At 37.2% G+C, this 19574-nt stretch overlaps 1 protein-coding gene across 6 annotated transcripts in view; it reads right to left on the reverse strand.

Moving 5' to 3' along the window:
* kidins220a (kinase D-interacting substrate 220a) overlaps positions 1 to 19574 on the reverse strand; it is a 54498-nt gene that overhangs the window by 26438 nt on the left and 8486 nt on the right. For all 6 annotated transcript variants that reach the window (XM_043262906.1, XM_043262909.1, XM_043262905.1 and 3 more), the window contains exons 7-22: positions 18060 to 18158; positions 17714 to 17911; positions 17519 to 17617; positions 17216 to 17314; positions 17042 to 17140; positions 16657 to 16834; positions 16420 to 16584; positions 16160 to 16339; positions 14847 to 15012; positions 14417 to 14568; positions 13153 to 13439; positions 10686 to 10826; positions 8998 to 9235; positions 8031 to 8119; positions 5198 to 5342; positions 4925 to 5087 (exon numbers count right to left, since the gene is read on the reverse strand). In XM_043262906.1, the coding sequence (XP_043118841.1) occupies positions 4925 to 5087; positions 5198 to 5342; positions 8031 to 8119; positions 8998 to 9235; positions 10686 to 10826; positions 13153 to 13439; positions 14417 to 14568; positions 14847 to 15012; positions 16160 to 16339; positions 16420 to 16584; positions 16657 to 16834; positions 17042 to 17140; positions 17216 to 17314; positions 17519 to 17617; positions 17714 to 17911; positions 18060 to 18158 (2498 nt within the window). The remainder of the gene's footprint in view (positions 1 to 4924; positions 5088 to 5197; positions 5343 to 8030; positions 8120 to 8997; positions 9236 to 10685; positions 10827 to 13152; positions 13440 to 14416; positions 14569 to 14846; positions 15013 to 16159; positions 16340 to 16419; positions 16585 to 16656; positions 16835 to 17041; positions 17141 to 17215; positions 17315 to 17518; positions 17618 to 17713; positions 17912 to 18059; positions 18159 to 19574) is intronic.

Below are 19574 nucleotides of genomic sequence, written 5' to 3' on the forward strand. Positions count from 1 at the left end.
TTCATCTCCCTGGAAACTGAATGATTAATGGATAAATAATTAGCCTTGACACATATGAGCCAGCATGATGGCCTTTCTTTTATTCAGAGTAAAGGCCGTGAAAGCGGACCTCATGGCACCAACCCACAATGCATCGCAGAAACGATCCCAAGAACGACTTTAAATCCCTCAATGCAGCCCACAACCTCTTCCCCAGTTTCAAACTCATCTCATCCATCTGGAGGTCACTTTGTGCACCCAATAAATGCACTCCCTATCTTAGATTGGGCTTCTCTCCTTTGGGGAATAGATGGGGCTTTCAACAGCCTAATCATTTATAGGGCCTCCGGGCAAATAATGGCTGCACTTTTTAAATTACTAAGTTTACCTCTTCCACCAAAGAGTTCTTGAAGGATCAGGTTCACGGACAATAGCTTCCCTCCAAAGGCAGAGGAGAAAACACATCGAGATGCTAGAGACAAGACCGGTACGTGACAAAAATACAAATCCACAAAAAAAAAAAAAAAAAGTGAGAAGTCCCAACTCAAAGGCAAAGAGGTTCAAAAGAGCAGAATAAAGGAAGCCGTGTGCTTTTCAGAAGAATTATTTAAAGGCTTATTAGGCTTTTCACATAAAGGAAATCACATAAATGTGCTTCAGAAGGCGCTTTTATCTCCCGACGTAATTGCGACTGAAATTACAATAATTGTACCAATTAAAGTAATCCTGAATGAACAGTATGTCATCTTAATGTTTCAGTACTTGGGAGAAGAGTCTGTCTAATTAGCTCCAATAGCCTCGCATGCATTCATTTCGAGTGTCATTAGTTAGAAAGTTTCGCTAAAAATCGCTTTAAATCCTGGATTTGAAGCCCAGCACTGAGAGCCGATTGTTCCCTCAATGAATAAGCCGAGCATTGTGACAGGAAGCATTGTGAGCGGGACGAGCCTTTCGGAAAGCGGAAGGGCTTCCGTGTGCTTTTTCTTTCACCGGTGAATGTCACACAGAGTTGGCCTGCCAAGAAGACGCCAAGAGGTGCGGGAGGTGTGGACGAAAGGTGAAGGGGTGTGTCCTCCTTCCTCACATTGAAGCCCTCCAGCGATTGGTCGTTTTAGAGCGTGCCACGCCAACTCTCCTGGTGGGTTAATTAACAAGGGCCGCTCTCAGAGTAGGGGAGGAGGGGACATATGTTAGTGGGCCAGAGCCGGCTGATAAGAGGGGGGCGGGCTGGGCATGGTACCCGGCCCACTCAGGTTCTATCATACCATCCTGGCACAAGCCGGACACCAGATGTCAGAGCAGAACCGGCTCGGCGGGCCACACCTCGTAACAAGCACAAAACCGGAGCAAAGTGCCATAAATAAACTCTCGGTGGACCTGACTCTGCTCAAAAAGTCCACTACAGATCATGGCCATCAGCCACCACAACATCTCTTTCGTTCACTCGCTTTCCATTCGAACTTCCGCCTGCTTGCTTTTTATGGTAAAACGGCCCATACGCCTCTCGCTATAACTAAGACATTCTCGGTCTGAAATAATGCCTGTGAAGACCAGTAACAACCATGACTCATGGACTTCTGAAAGAGAGACTGAATGACCAAAAAAGGTTTTACAGTGAAACAGAGAATGACTTGAGTCGAATTTGGACAGAAAGGGACATTTTTTTTTTTAATTTATTTGGTATGTTGGGCTTTTTGGTGAGTGGACTTTATGTAATTTGTAGTTTATTTAAGATACAGGAACACGGAAATCTTTGTGTTTCGCCTGCTCAGTCGGATTACTGTAGCCTGTCTTAATGTTAATCATACAACAAGCTGATGTTATTAACAGATTATTCACATTCTGGTGCAGATTAAAGGGCCGGATCACAGAGGACCTGCAGAGTTGTTTCCATGCTACAGAGTTGTTACATACTGTGGTTCAAAAGCACATTTGTATCATGAAATTTGAACAATATTGGCATCGACTACTAAAAAGTTAGTATTGTGAGAACTTTAATGTCAAATCGCATTACTAAGAAAAGATTACTAAAATTACTGCAGATTTATTACCATGACTAAGAGTACCACAAAAATTCCCCCAAATTCTGTTTCACTGGAAGGAGCAGAATCCTGCTTTCACTTTCTCTCACCTGAAAAATGCAAATGCATATATAAATGTCACACGAATTGACAGCTTTGTTTTTGTATTTATATTTGCATTTGTGTACGATATATAAAGCACTTTGAGTTACTTTAAATCTACACAAGGTGCAATACAAGTATAAATCGCACAAAACTACTACTAAATTGTTCATTTACGCTTTTTTAAATACAAACATACAAATAAAATTTAGATTTTAACAAATAAACATAAAAAAGAAAATGAAAAATAGTCATGGAAATAACAAGGAAGACCTGCGTATTTTTTTAGGTTTACGCTTATGTCCACCAGGCAGTTTCTTGGCGGGCATTTACACAAGACTCTGGACTTTAGGAATTGTATTAATTTTTATACTTTTTTTAATGCATAAAGAGTGAGACATGGCAAAGCAATGTAATAATAAAAATATTAACACAATAAGTAGACCTGAGTAAACAATTCAAAATTGAAAGAAACACACCGTTCATGACCTCTTTAATATTTTTAACAGATGCAGCCTCTCGGAAAGCATTTTCCTGTGATGCTAACGAACATGTAAAGATTCTCAAAGAAAATATAACTAGTCATACTCTATAATCAGCTATCTTACTAGTCCTCTATCCTGACCAGTTCATTGACACGCAGAGCTTTTGGTGGATTTTGCATTGCGGTGTGGGTTTTAAGGGCTACGTTGTGCAAACTGTATAAACTAAATGTGTCACAAACAAACACAAACACACACACACACACACACACACACACAGTGAAAGCTCAGCCTCAGAATGACCTAGAATGGAGCAACGTTACAAAGAGGGGATTTCGCCACTTCTCTCTTCTAGGAATGTGTGTGTTGTGATAGAAAGGCAGAAGGATGTAGAAAACCAAGCTAACGCGGGCAACACACCCACACACACACACACTCTCATACACATGCAGTATGTCCATTTCCCGAGCTAATTATATCAGTCTATTGGTCTTCACACACTATCACAAGAGCGAGAACGCAAGCCTAGGTCTTGTGAGTCGATTAAAAACGACAGCTGACCTATGAAACTCGTCTGCCACTACGGAGCTTCCCGATTGGCTCTCACATCCGTGTGGACCACATACTGACCCGTCCAGATCGCTCTAGTCAAGAAACTAAAACCCCTTCAACAATGAACCAACATATAGCTTTGTGACTAATCATTGAGAAACGGCTGCTAAAATGGACTCAAGTGGACAAACGTCTTTGCCGGCCGCTCTGACTCACCCTCGTTTCTATAAAAAGCAAGCAAATGCATGGCCACGTGACCTCGAGAGTGCAACAGAAGGAAGAAAAAAGCACCAGCAGATTTGTCAGTTTCTTATCTGAGCAACATCTGTGACAGATAACAGAACAACACGACAGGCCTCTATTTTAACATCCACAGCCGCCCACCTGCACCGAAACGCAGCGCTGGTGTGGACACAAGGATACGAAGGGTATTTTGGGGTATGAAAGAGGAGAAAAACGGGTGAGACGAAGCGCTAAAGGGCATCATGGGGGCTGGGAAAGAAAGAGCGATGGGGAGAGAGAGCAGATGCTGACACTGAGATGCTCTGACACTTCTACAGCCCCAGGAGTCACAGCATGTTAGTGCAGTGTGACAGAGCAACCTTTAAAGGCCAAACACTGAGCATCAGCAAACCTAACGGCCTCAACATCTCCCCTTACAGCAGCTACACACACACACACACACACACACACACACACAGACTCGTCAAACCCTCTAGAGAGGATGCAGCAGATGTAACTGTGATGGTGTGTTGCATGTTTGACGACAACAAGTAAATAAGACAATTATTAAAGAGTGACAGTCTGTTAGTCAGGCAGCGACTGAGCAGCATTCTTTTTTGTTTTGCTGTTCGTATATGAAAATCCTGCTGTAAGCGGATGAAAGGAAAGATCAAAGCTTGAAATACTTCATGGTACATCATACCCAATGAGACATCCTGATTTATAGGAATTGTGCGGAGGACTAAAAATGAAGTGGGAAGTACAGATTTCCTACTGCCACCCGCAGGTTGCAGGCATTATTACATTGGAAGCGCAACAAACTAGAACTAAATCAATTTTTGTGCTATATGCATCAAAAAAAAAAAAAAAAAAAAGAATCAGGACAAAAATATTAATAAAAATAATATTTAAGACTTTACGAAGCAAAATAAAGCATGGGATTAAGTAGAATAAATAAATAATCACTAAAACAATAATGAATGACATTAATAATATATAAAAACAATAAATAAAACAATAGCTAAATAAAAATAAATTAACTAACTTAAGTAATAGAAACAAATAAACACACTAAAAAGGAAAGGAACCAAAAAACAGATAAACAACCAAAAACTAAATTAAGAATGAAAAGAAATAACAAAATATTAATAAAAGCAATAACAGTAAAATAATAAATTATAGATATAAAATAAACAAAACATAAATAAATAATACAAAAAACTAAAAGTAGTAAGATTCATTACCATATATTAATAAGATAAATATAAATGATAGACATAAATAACCTTAAAGAAATAATAAAAATCAATAAATAACTAAAAAGTTAAACAGAAATAAATTAATTAAAAAAGCATTAACTAACTGAAATAACAGAAATGTATCATGAAAATCATGAATAACAAAAAACAAAAAGAAATTAGACACATAACTAAATAACAGAATTAAGTAAATAATAAATATAAAGTAAATTTTAAAAAGTAAAGTAAATAAATACATATGAATTCAAATTCTCAGTTATGATATTTGATATGTTTGATGTGAGGTACAGAAGACGTGTAAGCTGACCTCTCATAGATGGTCCTCAGAGTGACCTGGTCTGAAACTCCATCGGTTTCCTCCAGGAAGAGAATGATCCAGGACGTACGGTACGGCCACTCCTCCGTCAGGTTGATCCAGGACGCTAGACGGTCCCAGTTAAAAATGATCTGATTGGCTCGAAGTAGGCGACCTATCAAAAGACACTTGATTACTGTTATATATTAGTGAACGCACAGCTCACGTCTTTCACACACCACCATCAGTAATGAATGTATGGAAGTATAATTGGGTCAGGCTGACCTGTGACTGACACTATGTTGAGCAGCCTCCTCATCGTCTGAGGGCTGATGTCACTGAACCAGTCTTCGGTGACCAGCAGCTTGGTCAGGTCAAAGGACATCTGGCGCGTGACGGAGCGCTGCATCTGTCTCCTGCGGTACGTGTCCTACACGCCAGTATACAGACAAGTCAATGTCAGGAGGCCTGTAGAGTCTGTGTGATAACTGCATGCAGTCAACTACTAGTGCGTTTCTTTCCTCTTATGCTACAATATACAGTATATGTGTATATATAGGCTGCATCTTATACAGAAAAGTATGTGATTTATGGATGTTTTACATATTTTTTCAGCATCTGACAAAATGGAATTTACAAACAAATAAACATTTCCTGAAATTTTTAACCTACTGGACCCAACATAATTTTTTAATGCACATATAAAGCATACAATACTTTAACCAACGAAAATAAAAATGTATGTATAATTAAATCCATGAATATAAAATGCATTATACAAAAATAAACTAAAATATAATAATACAGCTAAAGTGCAAGAAAAATGATATGGAATGCAAATACAATGCAAATGTATTAAATTATAATATAATAAATATAAAAATAGAGCAGAATATTTTAGTTTAATAGACATAAAATATAATAATATAAAACTATTGAGTAGTGATCATTTGACTATAAATATGCAATAATGCAATAGATATGCATTAACTATGCTGTGTATGTTTATTATGCATATAAAAATGCATCTATATATTTAGGAAAAATGTTATGTTTATATTTTAATATATTTATAAAAAAATCAAGATATTTTCAAAACATGTTCTGTAAGTACACGCATATATGATGTAAACAAAAATATATTTTGATTGCAATTTATCTCAATTAATTATTTGACAGCACTAATAAAAACATTCAAATGTAATAACACTGACCGAACATTATATAATATTACTACAACCACTACCAGGGGAGGATTTAGTGAATTGGGGGCCTCAGGCAAATATTGGATTGGGGCCCTATACATATGCACACATTAACTTCGATCAAACTTGAGGTTACACTTTTATTCCTTCATCTCGCAAATTGATGTACAGCTGAGATAAAAGAAGTAGTTAGACATATAAATGATTGCATTACTTTTTATATTTACTGGCACAAACCTGTTTAGACTACATTTTGTCTTCTCTGTGCCCACATACTGTACTTTGGTACAGCTAAACCTTGTGTCTGGGCAATCTGTTGACTTGTCCTAAGAGGTCTAGCTGAATGATATGTCTGCTCTTCTCTTAAAGCGTCAGCCGATTTAATACGAGCACAATGGAGTCGATCACGAGCACTGCAGGATCAGAGCTTTAAGCCCACTTTGAAGTTTTTAATGCTGAACTTGTGACTTGACTGCTACTTAGAACACATGGCCATCAATAAGGTGGCCACTTTTTGCTCCAGGATGATGGAGGGGAGACTTGTAAAAATATGCATGATGAAATTAGTCTCAAATGCACCGAGTCTAGGCTCCACTGTACCGAAGATCCTCTTTGTGCATCAAGAAAGACCCCAGCAGTACCCCAGTTTGACCTTGCAGCTTAATCACATTAATCAAGAATAGGAGACAACAATTTCAGAGCCACCCTACTGTTACTCTTCTTTAAGAGCCGGCATTTCTCATGATTTTCATCTAATCCCATTTAATTCTATCTTTATGTTTTTGTGTATTATTATCACTTGAATGAAGATAGCTTTCACACACACACACACACACGTTTATGCACAGGCAAACACACACACACACACACACTTATATACATATGATTAGATACACACATTTAGGTTACATACATGCATGCATATTTACCTATATATACACACATACTATATATAGAGCACACACACAAACACACATATTTTCATATCGCCGGGTTATCGATCTATCCACGACATAACTAGAGATGTTTCTGTGTCTGTAAAGGCACATCTCCATCACTGACTAGCCTACTTTTTCAAAATGGTCGAAACCTGATCTACGTGCATGATCTATAATATGATATACACTGTCTCTGATCCTTCCGTTTATGGCGCTCGTCATTTTTTCGAGCCCAGTAGACCGGGCATGCGCTAGGGCTTTCCTTACAGTACTACACCTAGAACAGGGATTCCCGTAAAACTCGTCCTTGGCGAGGAAGCGCTGTAACCTAATGGACGAGCTACCTCGTCAACGGTGGGGAAAGAGTTAAATGACTGAAGCTCACAAAACCCGCTTAACAACTTTGCACAACAAAATGTGCAGATCAGGGCTACGGCGAGCCGGATGCTGAGCCAAGAAACAGCAGAGGCAAAACAAGAGGAGCGTGCCCCTGAAATAAAGAGGGGCCAAATAAAGGAGGCAGATAAATCAGCCAAGCAAACAAACAGCCCTCGCAGGGCGAGCAGAGGAGCCACTTAGCCTCCTGCCTCCGTGCCGCCGTGCCAGTGCTTTGTCACCGAGACCCACTGCTGTTGCACCCCGTCATTAGGCAATGGCATCTCAGCGGGAAGAGTAAACAGACATTAAATCAATTACAGACGCTCCTCTGCAACATCCAGGGTCTCTGACAATAACCCCCCTCCAAAACACACACACACACAAGACGTGGTTCTAACGGTCCTTTCTAACTGTCAACGAATGAATCATATAGACGTAAAAGAGCTTGTTAGAGAGAATAAGCATGGTTGAAGCGGTTATAAATGAGTTATTAATGAGTTACTAATGAGGTAATAGCAGCCATATGGCCTTCGTTGAGCTGGCCATCTCGAATGGTGTTGATGGGAAGTGGTGGGAGTGTTGGAAGATAAGTCTTACCCGGCGGTTCAGTGCTGTTTTGCTGCCCTGCCTGCCCTGCTCGCCGAGACTGTTCTGAGACAACTTCCTGTCCATGTCCTCTTGCCACGCTACAGATGGAGAGAGTCAGACATTCAGAGGAGTTATCGGAGAGTAAAAGCTGTGCTGTTAGACTATATTAAATGCTCTACACCACTGATGATGCAGAAGACAAACCGGCATTAACAGAACGCAGACATCTTGTTATGCATAAAATGTATTAAAGAACGGTAAGTTGTTCAGATGTTTTAAAATGTCTTCGTTTTTGTTTCACAAAAGAATGACATGGACAAGTGGCGCAGACTTGGAACGACATGAAGGTGAATAAATGTTACTTAATTTTTAGTTTTAAGGTTTTTGAGAGCATTTAAATGCGTTTTTGCATAGATGTGTGCAAAAGAGGAAAGTAATTGACAAAAAAAGGTGTACATTTTGTTCTGTGGAGGTGTGACAGAAAATAATGAAATGTATTAAATTAAGCTAAATTCAACTAAATTTAGCTAAAATAATTAAAAATAAAACGAAAATCTAGAATAAAACATAAAAAACTAAATGGAACCAAATTAAATGAAATTACAATTCAATTAAAAATTTTAAATTAAAAACATTACATTAGTAAAACATTTATTTACACTAAATAAAAATGTAAACAAATAAATTTAAAAATAATTAATTAAATGTATAATAAAAATAATACATAAAAATTTTATTTCAATAAATACATTTTATAAATAAAATAAAATACTAAATACAAATAAAATAAAAAATACAATAAAATAAAATCAACACACCGTAAACATCCAACAAAACTAAAATTAAAAAAAAGAGCAGGTTGAAACGTTTATCCTAGAGGGACACTCTCCTGCAGAGTTTAGCTCTAAGCCTAAAAAAAAAAAAAGTTTTACATTAAAATATTCATAGTGTAATTCTGAATTCTTCCTATACCGACCATCAGAGTTGAGCTGATCGGCGTTGGCTGCTGTGGAAATACAGAGTCTCTTGGCAGTGCTTAGGCCACGGCTGTTGAGGAACACGGGCAGGTGGATGATGTTTCGCATGTAGTCGTGGCCATTGATGTTGGAGTCACGTAGCACACTGTTGAGGTTCTGGTTTATGGCTTTGATGATGATATGTGGGTCACTGGCAAAGATTGAGATGAAGGGGCCTTTAGAGAAGAGCACCCGAACCTGCAAACAGAGGAGATAAAAATATTTCTCTTTAAAAATCTTGAAAAAAACAAGAAAATCTTGTCTAAGTTAAAATTTATTCAAATATTAAACAAAATTAAAACAAAAATAAAAACAAAATAATATAAAATAATAACTACTAACAAAAATTATATTCCATAAAAATTTTATTAGAATAAAATAATAAAATTAAATATGAATATAATAAAATTAAATATTGAATATAAAATACAATAAAATAAATCAACAGACCAAAAACATCCTACAATACAAAAAATAATTTCGAGGATAGCACACAAAAATATGACGTTTTCACACCCTAAAGTCATTCGAAGGCTGTGCAATTTATTTATTCTGCTTAACCATAAGTTAGAGCCAAGTGGTTTGACCACATCAGTTAATATTAGTTCATGCATAAAACAGTACAGTATCTATGGTAGATCTGTTTTGATAGGCTTTTTGGTTAAGATATGCTTAATCAATGTGCTATCCTAAACAAGTGGGTTATTTTTCTCCTCTTTCACTCTTACATCACTACAGAATTAAGATATTTAATTATAATTCTATTAGACTATATGCGTGTAGCCATATGTATCATGTGCACGTATACACACACCCAGACATGTCCTCATCTAAACGTGACGGGACTTTCCAGACTAACGAAGAACACCGGAATATGCACAAGTGTCACAGGATACTGATTTGTGTACCGTTTTAAAAGTCTGAATGGCCCGCATCATTTAGCAATCACTGTGAAATATCTGCTGACGTTGCGTTTCTCCACGCCAACTAAGCTGTGACACAAAAAAATGCCATCTGCATTAATAGCTGTCATTTTTCTTATAGAACATCAGCTTTAGCCACTGGAACAATATTAAACTTGAAGGAAAAATCCAATTTGGTAATTCCTATCAAAATCCAAGACAAAAAGACCAGAATTTATAAGAGATGTGGCTAATTGTGCCACAAAGGAATCTTTGAGGGTTTTTGCAGGCTCTCTGGTAAATGGCAGATTTCATTAGCGGTGAACAGGCTGCCAACACAAGAGGATTATACCCAAATAATGACATTTAGCTGAAGGAAATTCCATTAGTCCAGCTGGGAGAGAGGAATCTGAACTTCTGGAGCTAAACAAGCCTGAACTCTGAGCACTGCTTCGCGTCCATGAGATGTTCGAGAGGTGAATGGGCTTGTTCTTCCCACAGAGTGGACATGAGGCACCTTGTTTGGCCATTTAGTCAAGAGCAGGAAGCGAGTGTGCTCAAACAGAATGAGTCTTTTATGTTTACAGCGGAGATGGATGGCTTGTGCCATCAAAAGCTTCTTGGCCTTGGTTGAATACACCGGAAAATGCGATTCTGGCAGTAAAAAAAGATTTGTATACTATTATTTGGTTGTATGGGAGATGTTTGACGCAGGGCTGTGCATGGCGGAGTAAGCGCACACGCACCGTATCAAGCATCTGTAGCACTTTGTCTTGTTCACAGGAATCCAGGCCATCGATGATGACAGCCAGTCGGGTCTGATTCTGAGTGAAGCCGTCAATGGTTTTAGCCATTTTAGCCATGAGCTCCACTTCACACTTCAAAACCTGAGGGAAAAAGGAAATAGATGAGCTATACGAAGCAACATGCTGTAACAAAAAGCTTTAGATGTTTTCAATTTTCACACAATAAAGCAAAAATATAAAAGGTTGTCATCTCAGCAAAGAGCTGTTTTAAGATCTGGGCTGTTTGGCAACCCAAACACTGACTGCAAATTGTGTTTAATTCTGATAAATTCCATGCCGTTCCATTTAAAATAAAATAAACAAAAAATGACCAAAAAAAATAGAAAAAAAGAATTGCCCCCTATTCAAAAATGCTTAATTAGTTTGAGTGAATTATTTAACAAAAATGATATATAATTCAATGACTCGCTCACTTGTTTCATTACTGAATGAATCAGCAGCTCTGAACGAATCTCTTAAATGAATGAGTCGATGCCAAATGCATTTTTTTAACAGTCACTTGAAACAATGTAATCAACGTTGTGAAAGTCCAACGTTATTTGAAGCGGAAATTAATTTGATAATCTACTCAGTTTTGTTCGCTGCCATCATCATCATCATCAGTGTTTATATCTGAACTATAAACTTATATCTCAGTACGGGTATTATATGTCTGATAATAAGACAGAAATAATACTGTGTGGTTGAAAGCTGTTTGATACCAAAACATGATAACTGCTCTCTCTCTGTGTCAGCGGGAGCACAACGTTCTGGTAAAACTTTATCAAAGGTTTAACAGACACAGAGGAATCTTTGTCATTTAGAAGTAAGATCTCAATCTTTTAACGGTTAATTGTGCAGCTCTAGTGAACATTAGGGTAGAGTAGGGGGAAACGTTACTAACTTGAGGTCATTTTTAAATATAAAGTCCAAATATGTAGATTCAACCAACCAGGTAGAATACATCTGATGATTGCATTCTAAAAACGCACTTGTATTTTTATTAAATAACACATACTTCCTATGAACAGGCCCTACTGTTCTCATATCATATGTAACCGTGATCTCCTACAAAATAACAAGCTTTAAAACACTTTCTTACGGCTGAAAATAAGATAATTTAAATTTGAAATCTGTTTCCTCTCCAGTAAATCACCAGTGTAGGCTTCATTGTGAAAATGTCTACATCACTCTTGTCAATGTAGTCTATAATTAAAAAAAAAAAAAAAAAAACTTTATCTTGTGGTTACTCTGGGAAAAATAGTAAGACGCCTAGTTAGGCCACAGACTAGTCACTTTTTTTTTTTTAAAGATATGTTTATTGGAAATACACATGCAATTATGTAGTGTGCAAAAGTATTAAGAATATCAGAATATTCCTTTTTTTTAGATTTAGCAAAAAAAGGTAAAGAATAAAAATATGCAATAAAGACCCTACCCACACAAATGGTATAACTCAAACGTTAAACGTAGTGTTAAATAAAAAGGTACAATAAGTAGTAATAAATAAAAACAAGAACACAAGAAAGTAAAAAATAGGAAAAATAAACATAGTTAATATATATATATATATACAAACTGGTCAATCATTAAAGTAAAAAAAAAAAGTAGTGCATCGAGAAAAGGGGCCCAAATACAGTCAAAGACTGTGGGTCTTCAGTATTTTCTCAGGGGTACTAAAAGATACAAGCTCATTAAACCAGAATTCCAGTTTTTAAGTATTCAATTTTTAGCTGCAGTGCTTGAAAGCAAAATTAAATAGCCTTCATGACAGGTTATGAGAAGTGAACTAATATCACCTAGTGTCCAGATTTTAGGATCAGGATCAACAGGATTCTTTAATATTTCTAAAATTATTGCAATACATGCTCTCCAAGACTGGACAACTCCAGAGCATATGAAGAAGAGTCCCAGTAGATATTTTACATCTGACACATGGCAGAGATTCCACCTTTACGTTCGTTTGGTCTATAGCTGGTGTAATGTGTCCTATGTAAGATGTTAAATCGAATTTGTCTGTGTTGAATGCATACCAGTATAGTATGTGACCTTTCTAGAAGAGTACGCCAATCACTATTATCAGATCACATTCCCATTTTTGCTTTGTTGAAAATCTTTGGTATGCTGGAAGATATAATAACACTTTTTAATAAGAAATATATAGAAGATGGTCAGCCCTTTGCAGAGGTATGTCTGATATCAAGAAGTCTGTCTTATATTAGGAAGTGACTCCAATGACTGACTTCTAATCCATTTGTCTCATTTGCAAGTACTTAAAAAGTCAAACGATTCAGATAACTGAAGGAAGCTGGCACACATGCCAATTAGAGTCACTTTGCATGAAAAAAAGCCCGCTAAGTGAAAATGAATGAAATAGTGATGACTACCGCTAAGCGCATCACATATTATATGAGCATCGCCGGCTCACCTTCATGAATCCCTCGCTCTTGAGCTTGTGCATGCTGTTGGCAGCGTTCAGGAGCCTCCTCCTCTGAGAGTGCAGCACAGAGTCGGCCACCTGCCACCAGGTCCGACAGTTCAGCAGCACGGCCAGACCCACCACACTGGCCATGGAGATCAGGACCGCGTTCACCGTCAGGTTCTCTGCGTCCACCTTGAAGATGGCCAGCAGGGTCATGCCTGTGATCAGACAGCCCGAAGTCAACACAAAGAGCACGAAGGAGGGCACGCAACATGTCTTCTTCCACTTCTTTCCTGGAAAAGAGATGTCCAAAAACACAGGTTGAAGTTTAATACAGATTTGATTAAACACCTGATATAGACAATTGTGATGGCCTGTGAAATGACAACACTGTTCCAATTTTATTAAATGCTAATTATTATTATTAAGGCATCCAAAATATTTCTTTTGGTTTATTTACATAATATACGAGTATACTATGTATATTTGTTATGCACATATAAACACACACAGATACATAAAATTATGTTATGTTTATAAATTCATATATAATTTTAGATTTTTTTTAAATATAAGTATATACATGTAGATACATGTAAATATTTTTAAATAATGTGTGTGTATAAATTCGGAATAAATATATACAGTACTTACACATATTACGTATTTATTTTGTGTGTGATTAATTTACAATAATATTTTGACAGCACTATCATCGTTAATAAATTAATCATTGACCATTTTTGATGTTAAATATAGAGCTATGTAGAGCACAATTTTTTAAAGAATGGGATTTTACTATAAGCATGTCTAAGAAAGAAAGAAAGAAAGAAAGAAAAGAAAGAAAGAAAGAAAGGAAAGTTAATGAAAACATTGTTTTTAAAGTTTTTAAAGAGAGAGAGTGCTGTTTTTCTAAAATACTATTCAAATACTTGCTTTTAACTGACAAAGCTGAACTAAAAATAAATAAATTTAATTTATATAGAACATACTAAAATGAACTAAAACTAGCTAAAAAAAAAAAAAAAAAAAAATATATATATATATATATATATATATATATATATATATATATATATATATATATATATATATATATATATATATATTAACTTTACATTGTGCCTTTTACGATGGTAAAATGTGGTACAAAAACTGAAAAATGCAAGAACTAATCAAACACATAATAATAAGAACAATTCTAAGCACTAAACATGTTTGTTTTTTTTTTCTTTTCTTTCTCATATTGCTGCATATTGTACAAACACACCTTGAGTTTCATCATTCTTGAAGACCCTAAAAAGTCTGGTGGCCAAGAAGCCGAACTCTCTCTCACAGGCATCGGACAGCGTGGCTATCATTTCAGCCATGGACGTCTCCCCTCCCACACTCGACAGACGGTTATAGTCCGTGAACAGAAACCTGGACAGATGGAGAACAAAAAAAGACCGACGGAAAATGAGCATCACACATGTGCGTGTTTCAACAGAATGTGCAGGTAATCTAACGTCGTGAAGAGAATGTTCACAGCATAAATTTATCCCATCTCCAAAGTATTAGGCAAAGTACATTACAGCTTTATATAGTTTACATTTTACCTTGTTTTATTTTGATTTTGCATAAGGATAAACCCCCATTAACCATGGGTCTGAAGTGGGTGGACGTGTTTGGCGAGGGGTGCTGCATTCTGAGGACTCTACCTGACAGGCAGGGCTTTGGTGGTCTGCTCTGGAAGCTCGGGGGGATTGACGAACATGAGTTTGAGAAGAAGCTCCAGGTAGCCGAGGTGGCGGGCCAGTCTGGTGCTGAGGACCCAGGCCCATCTCCAACTCTCTCCACCTTTTCTCCCGCCGAAGTACACCAACACTGCATGCACCATACAAAAACACAGGACACTGACATGACGCAAGGTCACTTTCTGATGAGAACTAAACCAGGAGTTTGTGAAAATGTAACAACAAGAGAAACGTAGAACAGGCGGTGCGTGAGATTCTGAAGAGCAATGCTGCGCTCTGGTGGACACGTTTATATTTACAATTCGGTGCCTCTTGGTAAACAAGAGTAAATAAATATTGGGAAAAACATAGTAAGAATCAAAAATAAAAGGTTCAATATTAGTATAAATCTCAAACATTTTAGTGTCCATTTTACATGTAAATATAATTATAATAGATATTGTACAACTATAATAAGAAGAATTGAATTATAAGGATTTTTTTTTACAAAATCTCTGTACACTGATTATTATTATCATTATTATTATTGATAAATGCATTAATATTATTAATGAAAAAAATATATATAATAGTGCTGTCACACGATTAATCACATCTGATTTATATTTATTATTAATTCATTTTATATTAAATATAAATATATTTATATTATATATTTTTTCTTACATTTATACACGCATTATAAATAGTAAACACACAAATTAGGTGAACAAAATAGCTATTTTGAATGCAATTAATCATAATTATTCATTTGACAGCACTAAATAATAATATTTTTACTAGTATACTAGTAATAATATTAAAACAAATTTCTCGTTTTAATTTTTGTTATTGTCGTTGTTGTTATGACAATTATAATGTAACTATAATTTGTTAAAATGGGCATTATTTATTAATAATGTAATTATTAATTCAATATTATTCTATTATTACTGAGTGCATTATTATAGATATAACACATATTATAATAGTAATATTAATGCTGTTCTCATCTAGGATGACTTTATAATTATTTATTAACTGATTTGCACTTGCAGTTTACACATCTATTTATTGTTTGAATCATGTCTAACTGTTTTGAAGATTTTTTTATGCCTTTATTTACAAAGGACAGGAAGCAAAATGAGAGAGAGAGAGAGAGAGAGAGAGAGGAATGGGATCAAGCGATGGTCCCGATGTGGATTAATGTCTTTAATTCAAGGTTTACTATAAAGTTTAGGTTGACGTTGGCAAGTGAACTATACTTCCTTTTTACACTTGAATTGAAAGGTTCTCACCAAAGAAGATGTACATTAGGGCGAGCAGGCTGAGGGCCACAGCGATGGCCAGTTTAGTGTCGACAGCAAAACCGAGGACCAGAGACACGGCTCCACAGAGCAGCAGAGTCAAAACCACCACCAACCACGAGAACTGGAACAAGGGCTCCACCTGCTGCCCGGCGAACGTTTTCATCTCATCTGAAACAGTGACAACAATCAGATCTCCTTCAAATCCAATAAGGCCCTCCAGACTTTCAACAGTCATTTCTGGCTCCTACCCTCCAGTTTCTTAAGCAGGAAGGACTTGCCGCTGCCCCACTGGGCATACAGCCCCACGCAGATGGGTGGCTGCATGGTGGGCTCACTCAGGATGTCTGCCAGAGCGCTGCTGTACAGGTCGTAACCCAGCATGTCCCCGTCACACTCAGAGGGAGACAGGTGCTCTGGGGAGGAACACATGGGAAGTGTCATGACATGTTACTGGACAAACAAGGTCTGTTTGAATTGATACTCACTGGCACCAAATATCTGGGTGAGGATGCTCTTCTGATGAGTGCAGTCAATGTTGTAGGGCGTCTCTCCTTCTTTGTTGGGCCGGTAGAGCAGACGACCATCTTTAGGGTTCCTCAAGAGCAGCTCAGCGAGTTTGCGGCTTCTCCCGCGAATGGCGATATGCAGAGCTGTGTCACCTTTCTGAGAAATAACAGATTTTTAGAGAGCATTCAAATGCAGAAAATTAGTGAATTGGATAGCATTTTGTAAATATATACGCATTCAATGTATATTATCCACATATGAACATGTTTTATATATATATTGTATAACTAGGTTTTTCCGCCTTTAACAGTGTCTGTATTAAAATATGTTAACCAGAATATTATCAGAAAATATTGGTTTTACCTTGTCCACTGCTGACACTTTGGCGCCTTTGTCCAAAAGAAGCTCCACAATTTCCATGTTTCTCATCTTGGTAGCTTTTATAAGGGGAGTCTCTCCATCCTGACACATTAACGCAAAGCATATTAACGTACGCTTTCATACAGGATTACAATCCACTGAAAATCGTCTATTTACCTTGGTGTAGGCCTCTGTGTCAGGGTTGCACTGCAGAATGTCTCGAACCATGGTCGCATTGCTTTTCTCCACAGCCCAGTACAAGGCAGTCTTACCATCCTGTAATAAAGAAGTAAATAACACAGGGTCACAGTGACATCTACTTCCTTAATCACATGGGGATTAACAACAAGTTTCTAATACGAGGTGAAAAGGGCATCAAAACAAAGAGCCCGTTCTGTACAGATTAGCATTCTGGATGGTGTGCTGATGGATTCACGAGACTGAAATGAAGCGCTGGCGGTGTGGTGGAGATGCAGTTACCTGGCCTTTGACATCAATATCAGCATATTTATTAAGCAGAGCTCGAACGATCTCCACATGACCTCCTCTGACGGCTCCGATAAGCACAGTATCACCACTCTGAGACGCAGAAACACGAACAAGATTAATGGCAATTTCAAGATTTCTTTAACGCTAACAATCAAGGTTAAATAAGCTATGCGTGAGAACACTTACCCGGTCGGGGATGTTGACGTACGTCCCCGCGTCCAGCAGGTCTTGGACAATCTCGGTGCAGCCCTCTATAGCGGCGATCATCAGAGCAGTGTTGCCGTCTTTATCGGTCATATTCATGTTGGGGTTTCTTTTAAGCAGCTCCTTCACCACCTCGGTGAAACCACCTCGCACGGCCACTATCAGCGCAGTCATGGAGTTCTACGGGACAGAGACGCTATTCAGTAACATACAGTCTTTTTACTGTTACTTTTAAAGACTTTGACGAAATGGCAATTTGGACAAAGCATTTCAAAAGAAATTCTAGTTAGCACAATACTTAAAAAACAACCACAAAAAAAGTGTGTACCGCTCCCTCCTGGTCCACATTGGCGCCGTTCTCCAGCAGATGCATCACACAGACATAATGGCCCTTCCTGGCCGCCCAGATCAGGGGTGTGGTGCCATACTGACAACGACAGGCAAAAAACAAATCTCTATTAAATGAATTAAAGTCCACGAGAAATCAAAATTGACTATTTTGTTAGTGCACATTGCTATTTTTGTGGTCAACAATTCATCCATGCAAGTCAATCCACAAAACAAAACTGCTTTCGTAATCTTCACACCGAATCTAAGACTGCTCGTCCCCTCTTAAATGAAGGGCCTTCTCTGATGATGTCAGTTTGACGACTTGGGCATGAGCGTGACGTCCTTAAAGGGATAGCTCACCCCAAAATGAGTAATTACTCACGCTCATGTCGTTCCAAACCTGCAAGACCTTCGCTCATCATCGGAGCACAAATGATTATTTTTGATGAAATCAGAGTGCTAGCAGACACTTCACAGACAGCAATACAACTGAAATGATCCCAAGTCCAGAAACGTAGTAAAAACATCGGTAAAACACTTCACATGGCATCAACTTCACGATGCTACAAGAATCCTTTTTTTGTGCAAAGAAAATAAAAATAACTTAATTATTCAACCATTCTTCTCCCCTGAGTTACGCCTTCTGCCATTTTGTGTAGTACTTAAGAACATATCTCATGTAATCATTTGAGGAAATATGCACGCGTGAAAGTAATAGGTGTTGTTTATACTTAGGGAAAGATTGCACATTCATTGTGATGGTCTCTAAAATTGGTCATCTTTGCACATAAAAAAAGTATTCTTGCAGCGTCGCAAAACTGAAGTTGAGTCACATGAACTGATTTACGTATTTATTTACAATGTTTCTGGATCTGGGATCATTTCAGTTGTGTTGCTGTCTGTCGAGGGCCAGATAACTCCAATTTCCTCAGAAATATCTTAATTTGTGTTCCCAAGATGACCGAAGGTCTTATGGGTTTGGAACGACACGAGGCCGAGTAATTAATGATAGAATTTTCATTTTACAGGTTTGGAAAATTACAATAACCCATAAAAAGTCTGCTGGTTTATGCCATTGAAACAATAATAATAATAAATAAAATAATGCACCTTTATAGATAACGTACGACAGTGATTTCAGTAAGATTTGCAATTCATTGCTACCTCCTTTTTCCAGTTGTTTACACTGCTGTTCAAAAGTTTGTGGTAAGTTTTTTTTTTTATATATATATATATATATTTGTAAATAAATATTCACCAAAGCTGCATTTATTTGATTAATAATAAATTTAAAACAGTCTGACATAATAAATTATCTTTTTTAATATAAAATGTAATAATAATAATTTGATTACAGCTCAATTTTCAGTATTATTACCCCAGTCTTCAGTGTTACATGATCCTTCAGAAATGATTCTAATATGCTGCGTATGGTGCATAAGAGACATTTATTGTTATTATCAATGCTGAAAACAGTTCAGTGTACTACTGCTTAGTATTTTTGTGGAAACTC

The sequence above is a fragment of the Puntigrus tetrazona genome, chromosome 17, assembly GCF_018831695.1.
Source record: "Puntigrus tetrazona isolate hp1 chromosome 17, ASM1883169v1, whole genome shotgun sequence".
In the NCBI taxonomy this organism is placed as follows: domain Eukaryota; kingdom Metazoa; phylum Chordata; class Actinopteri; order Cypriniformes; family Cyprinidae; genus Puntigrus; species Puntigrus tetrazona.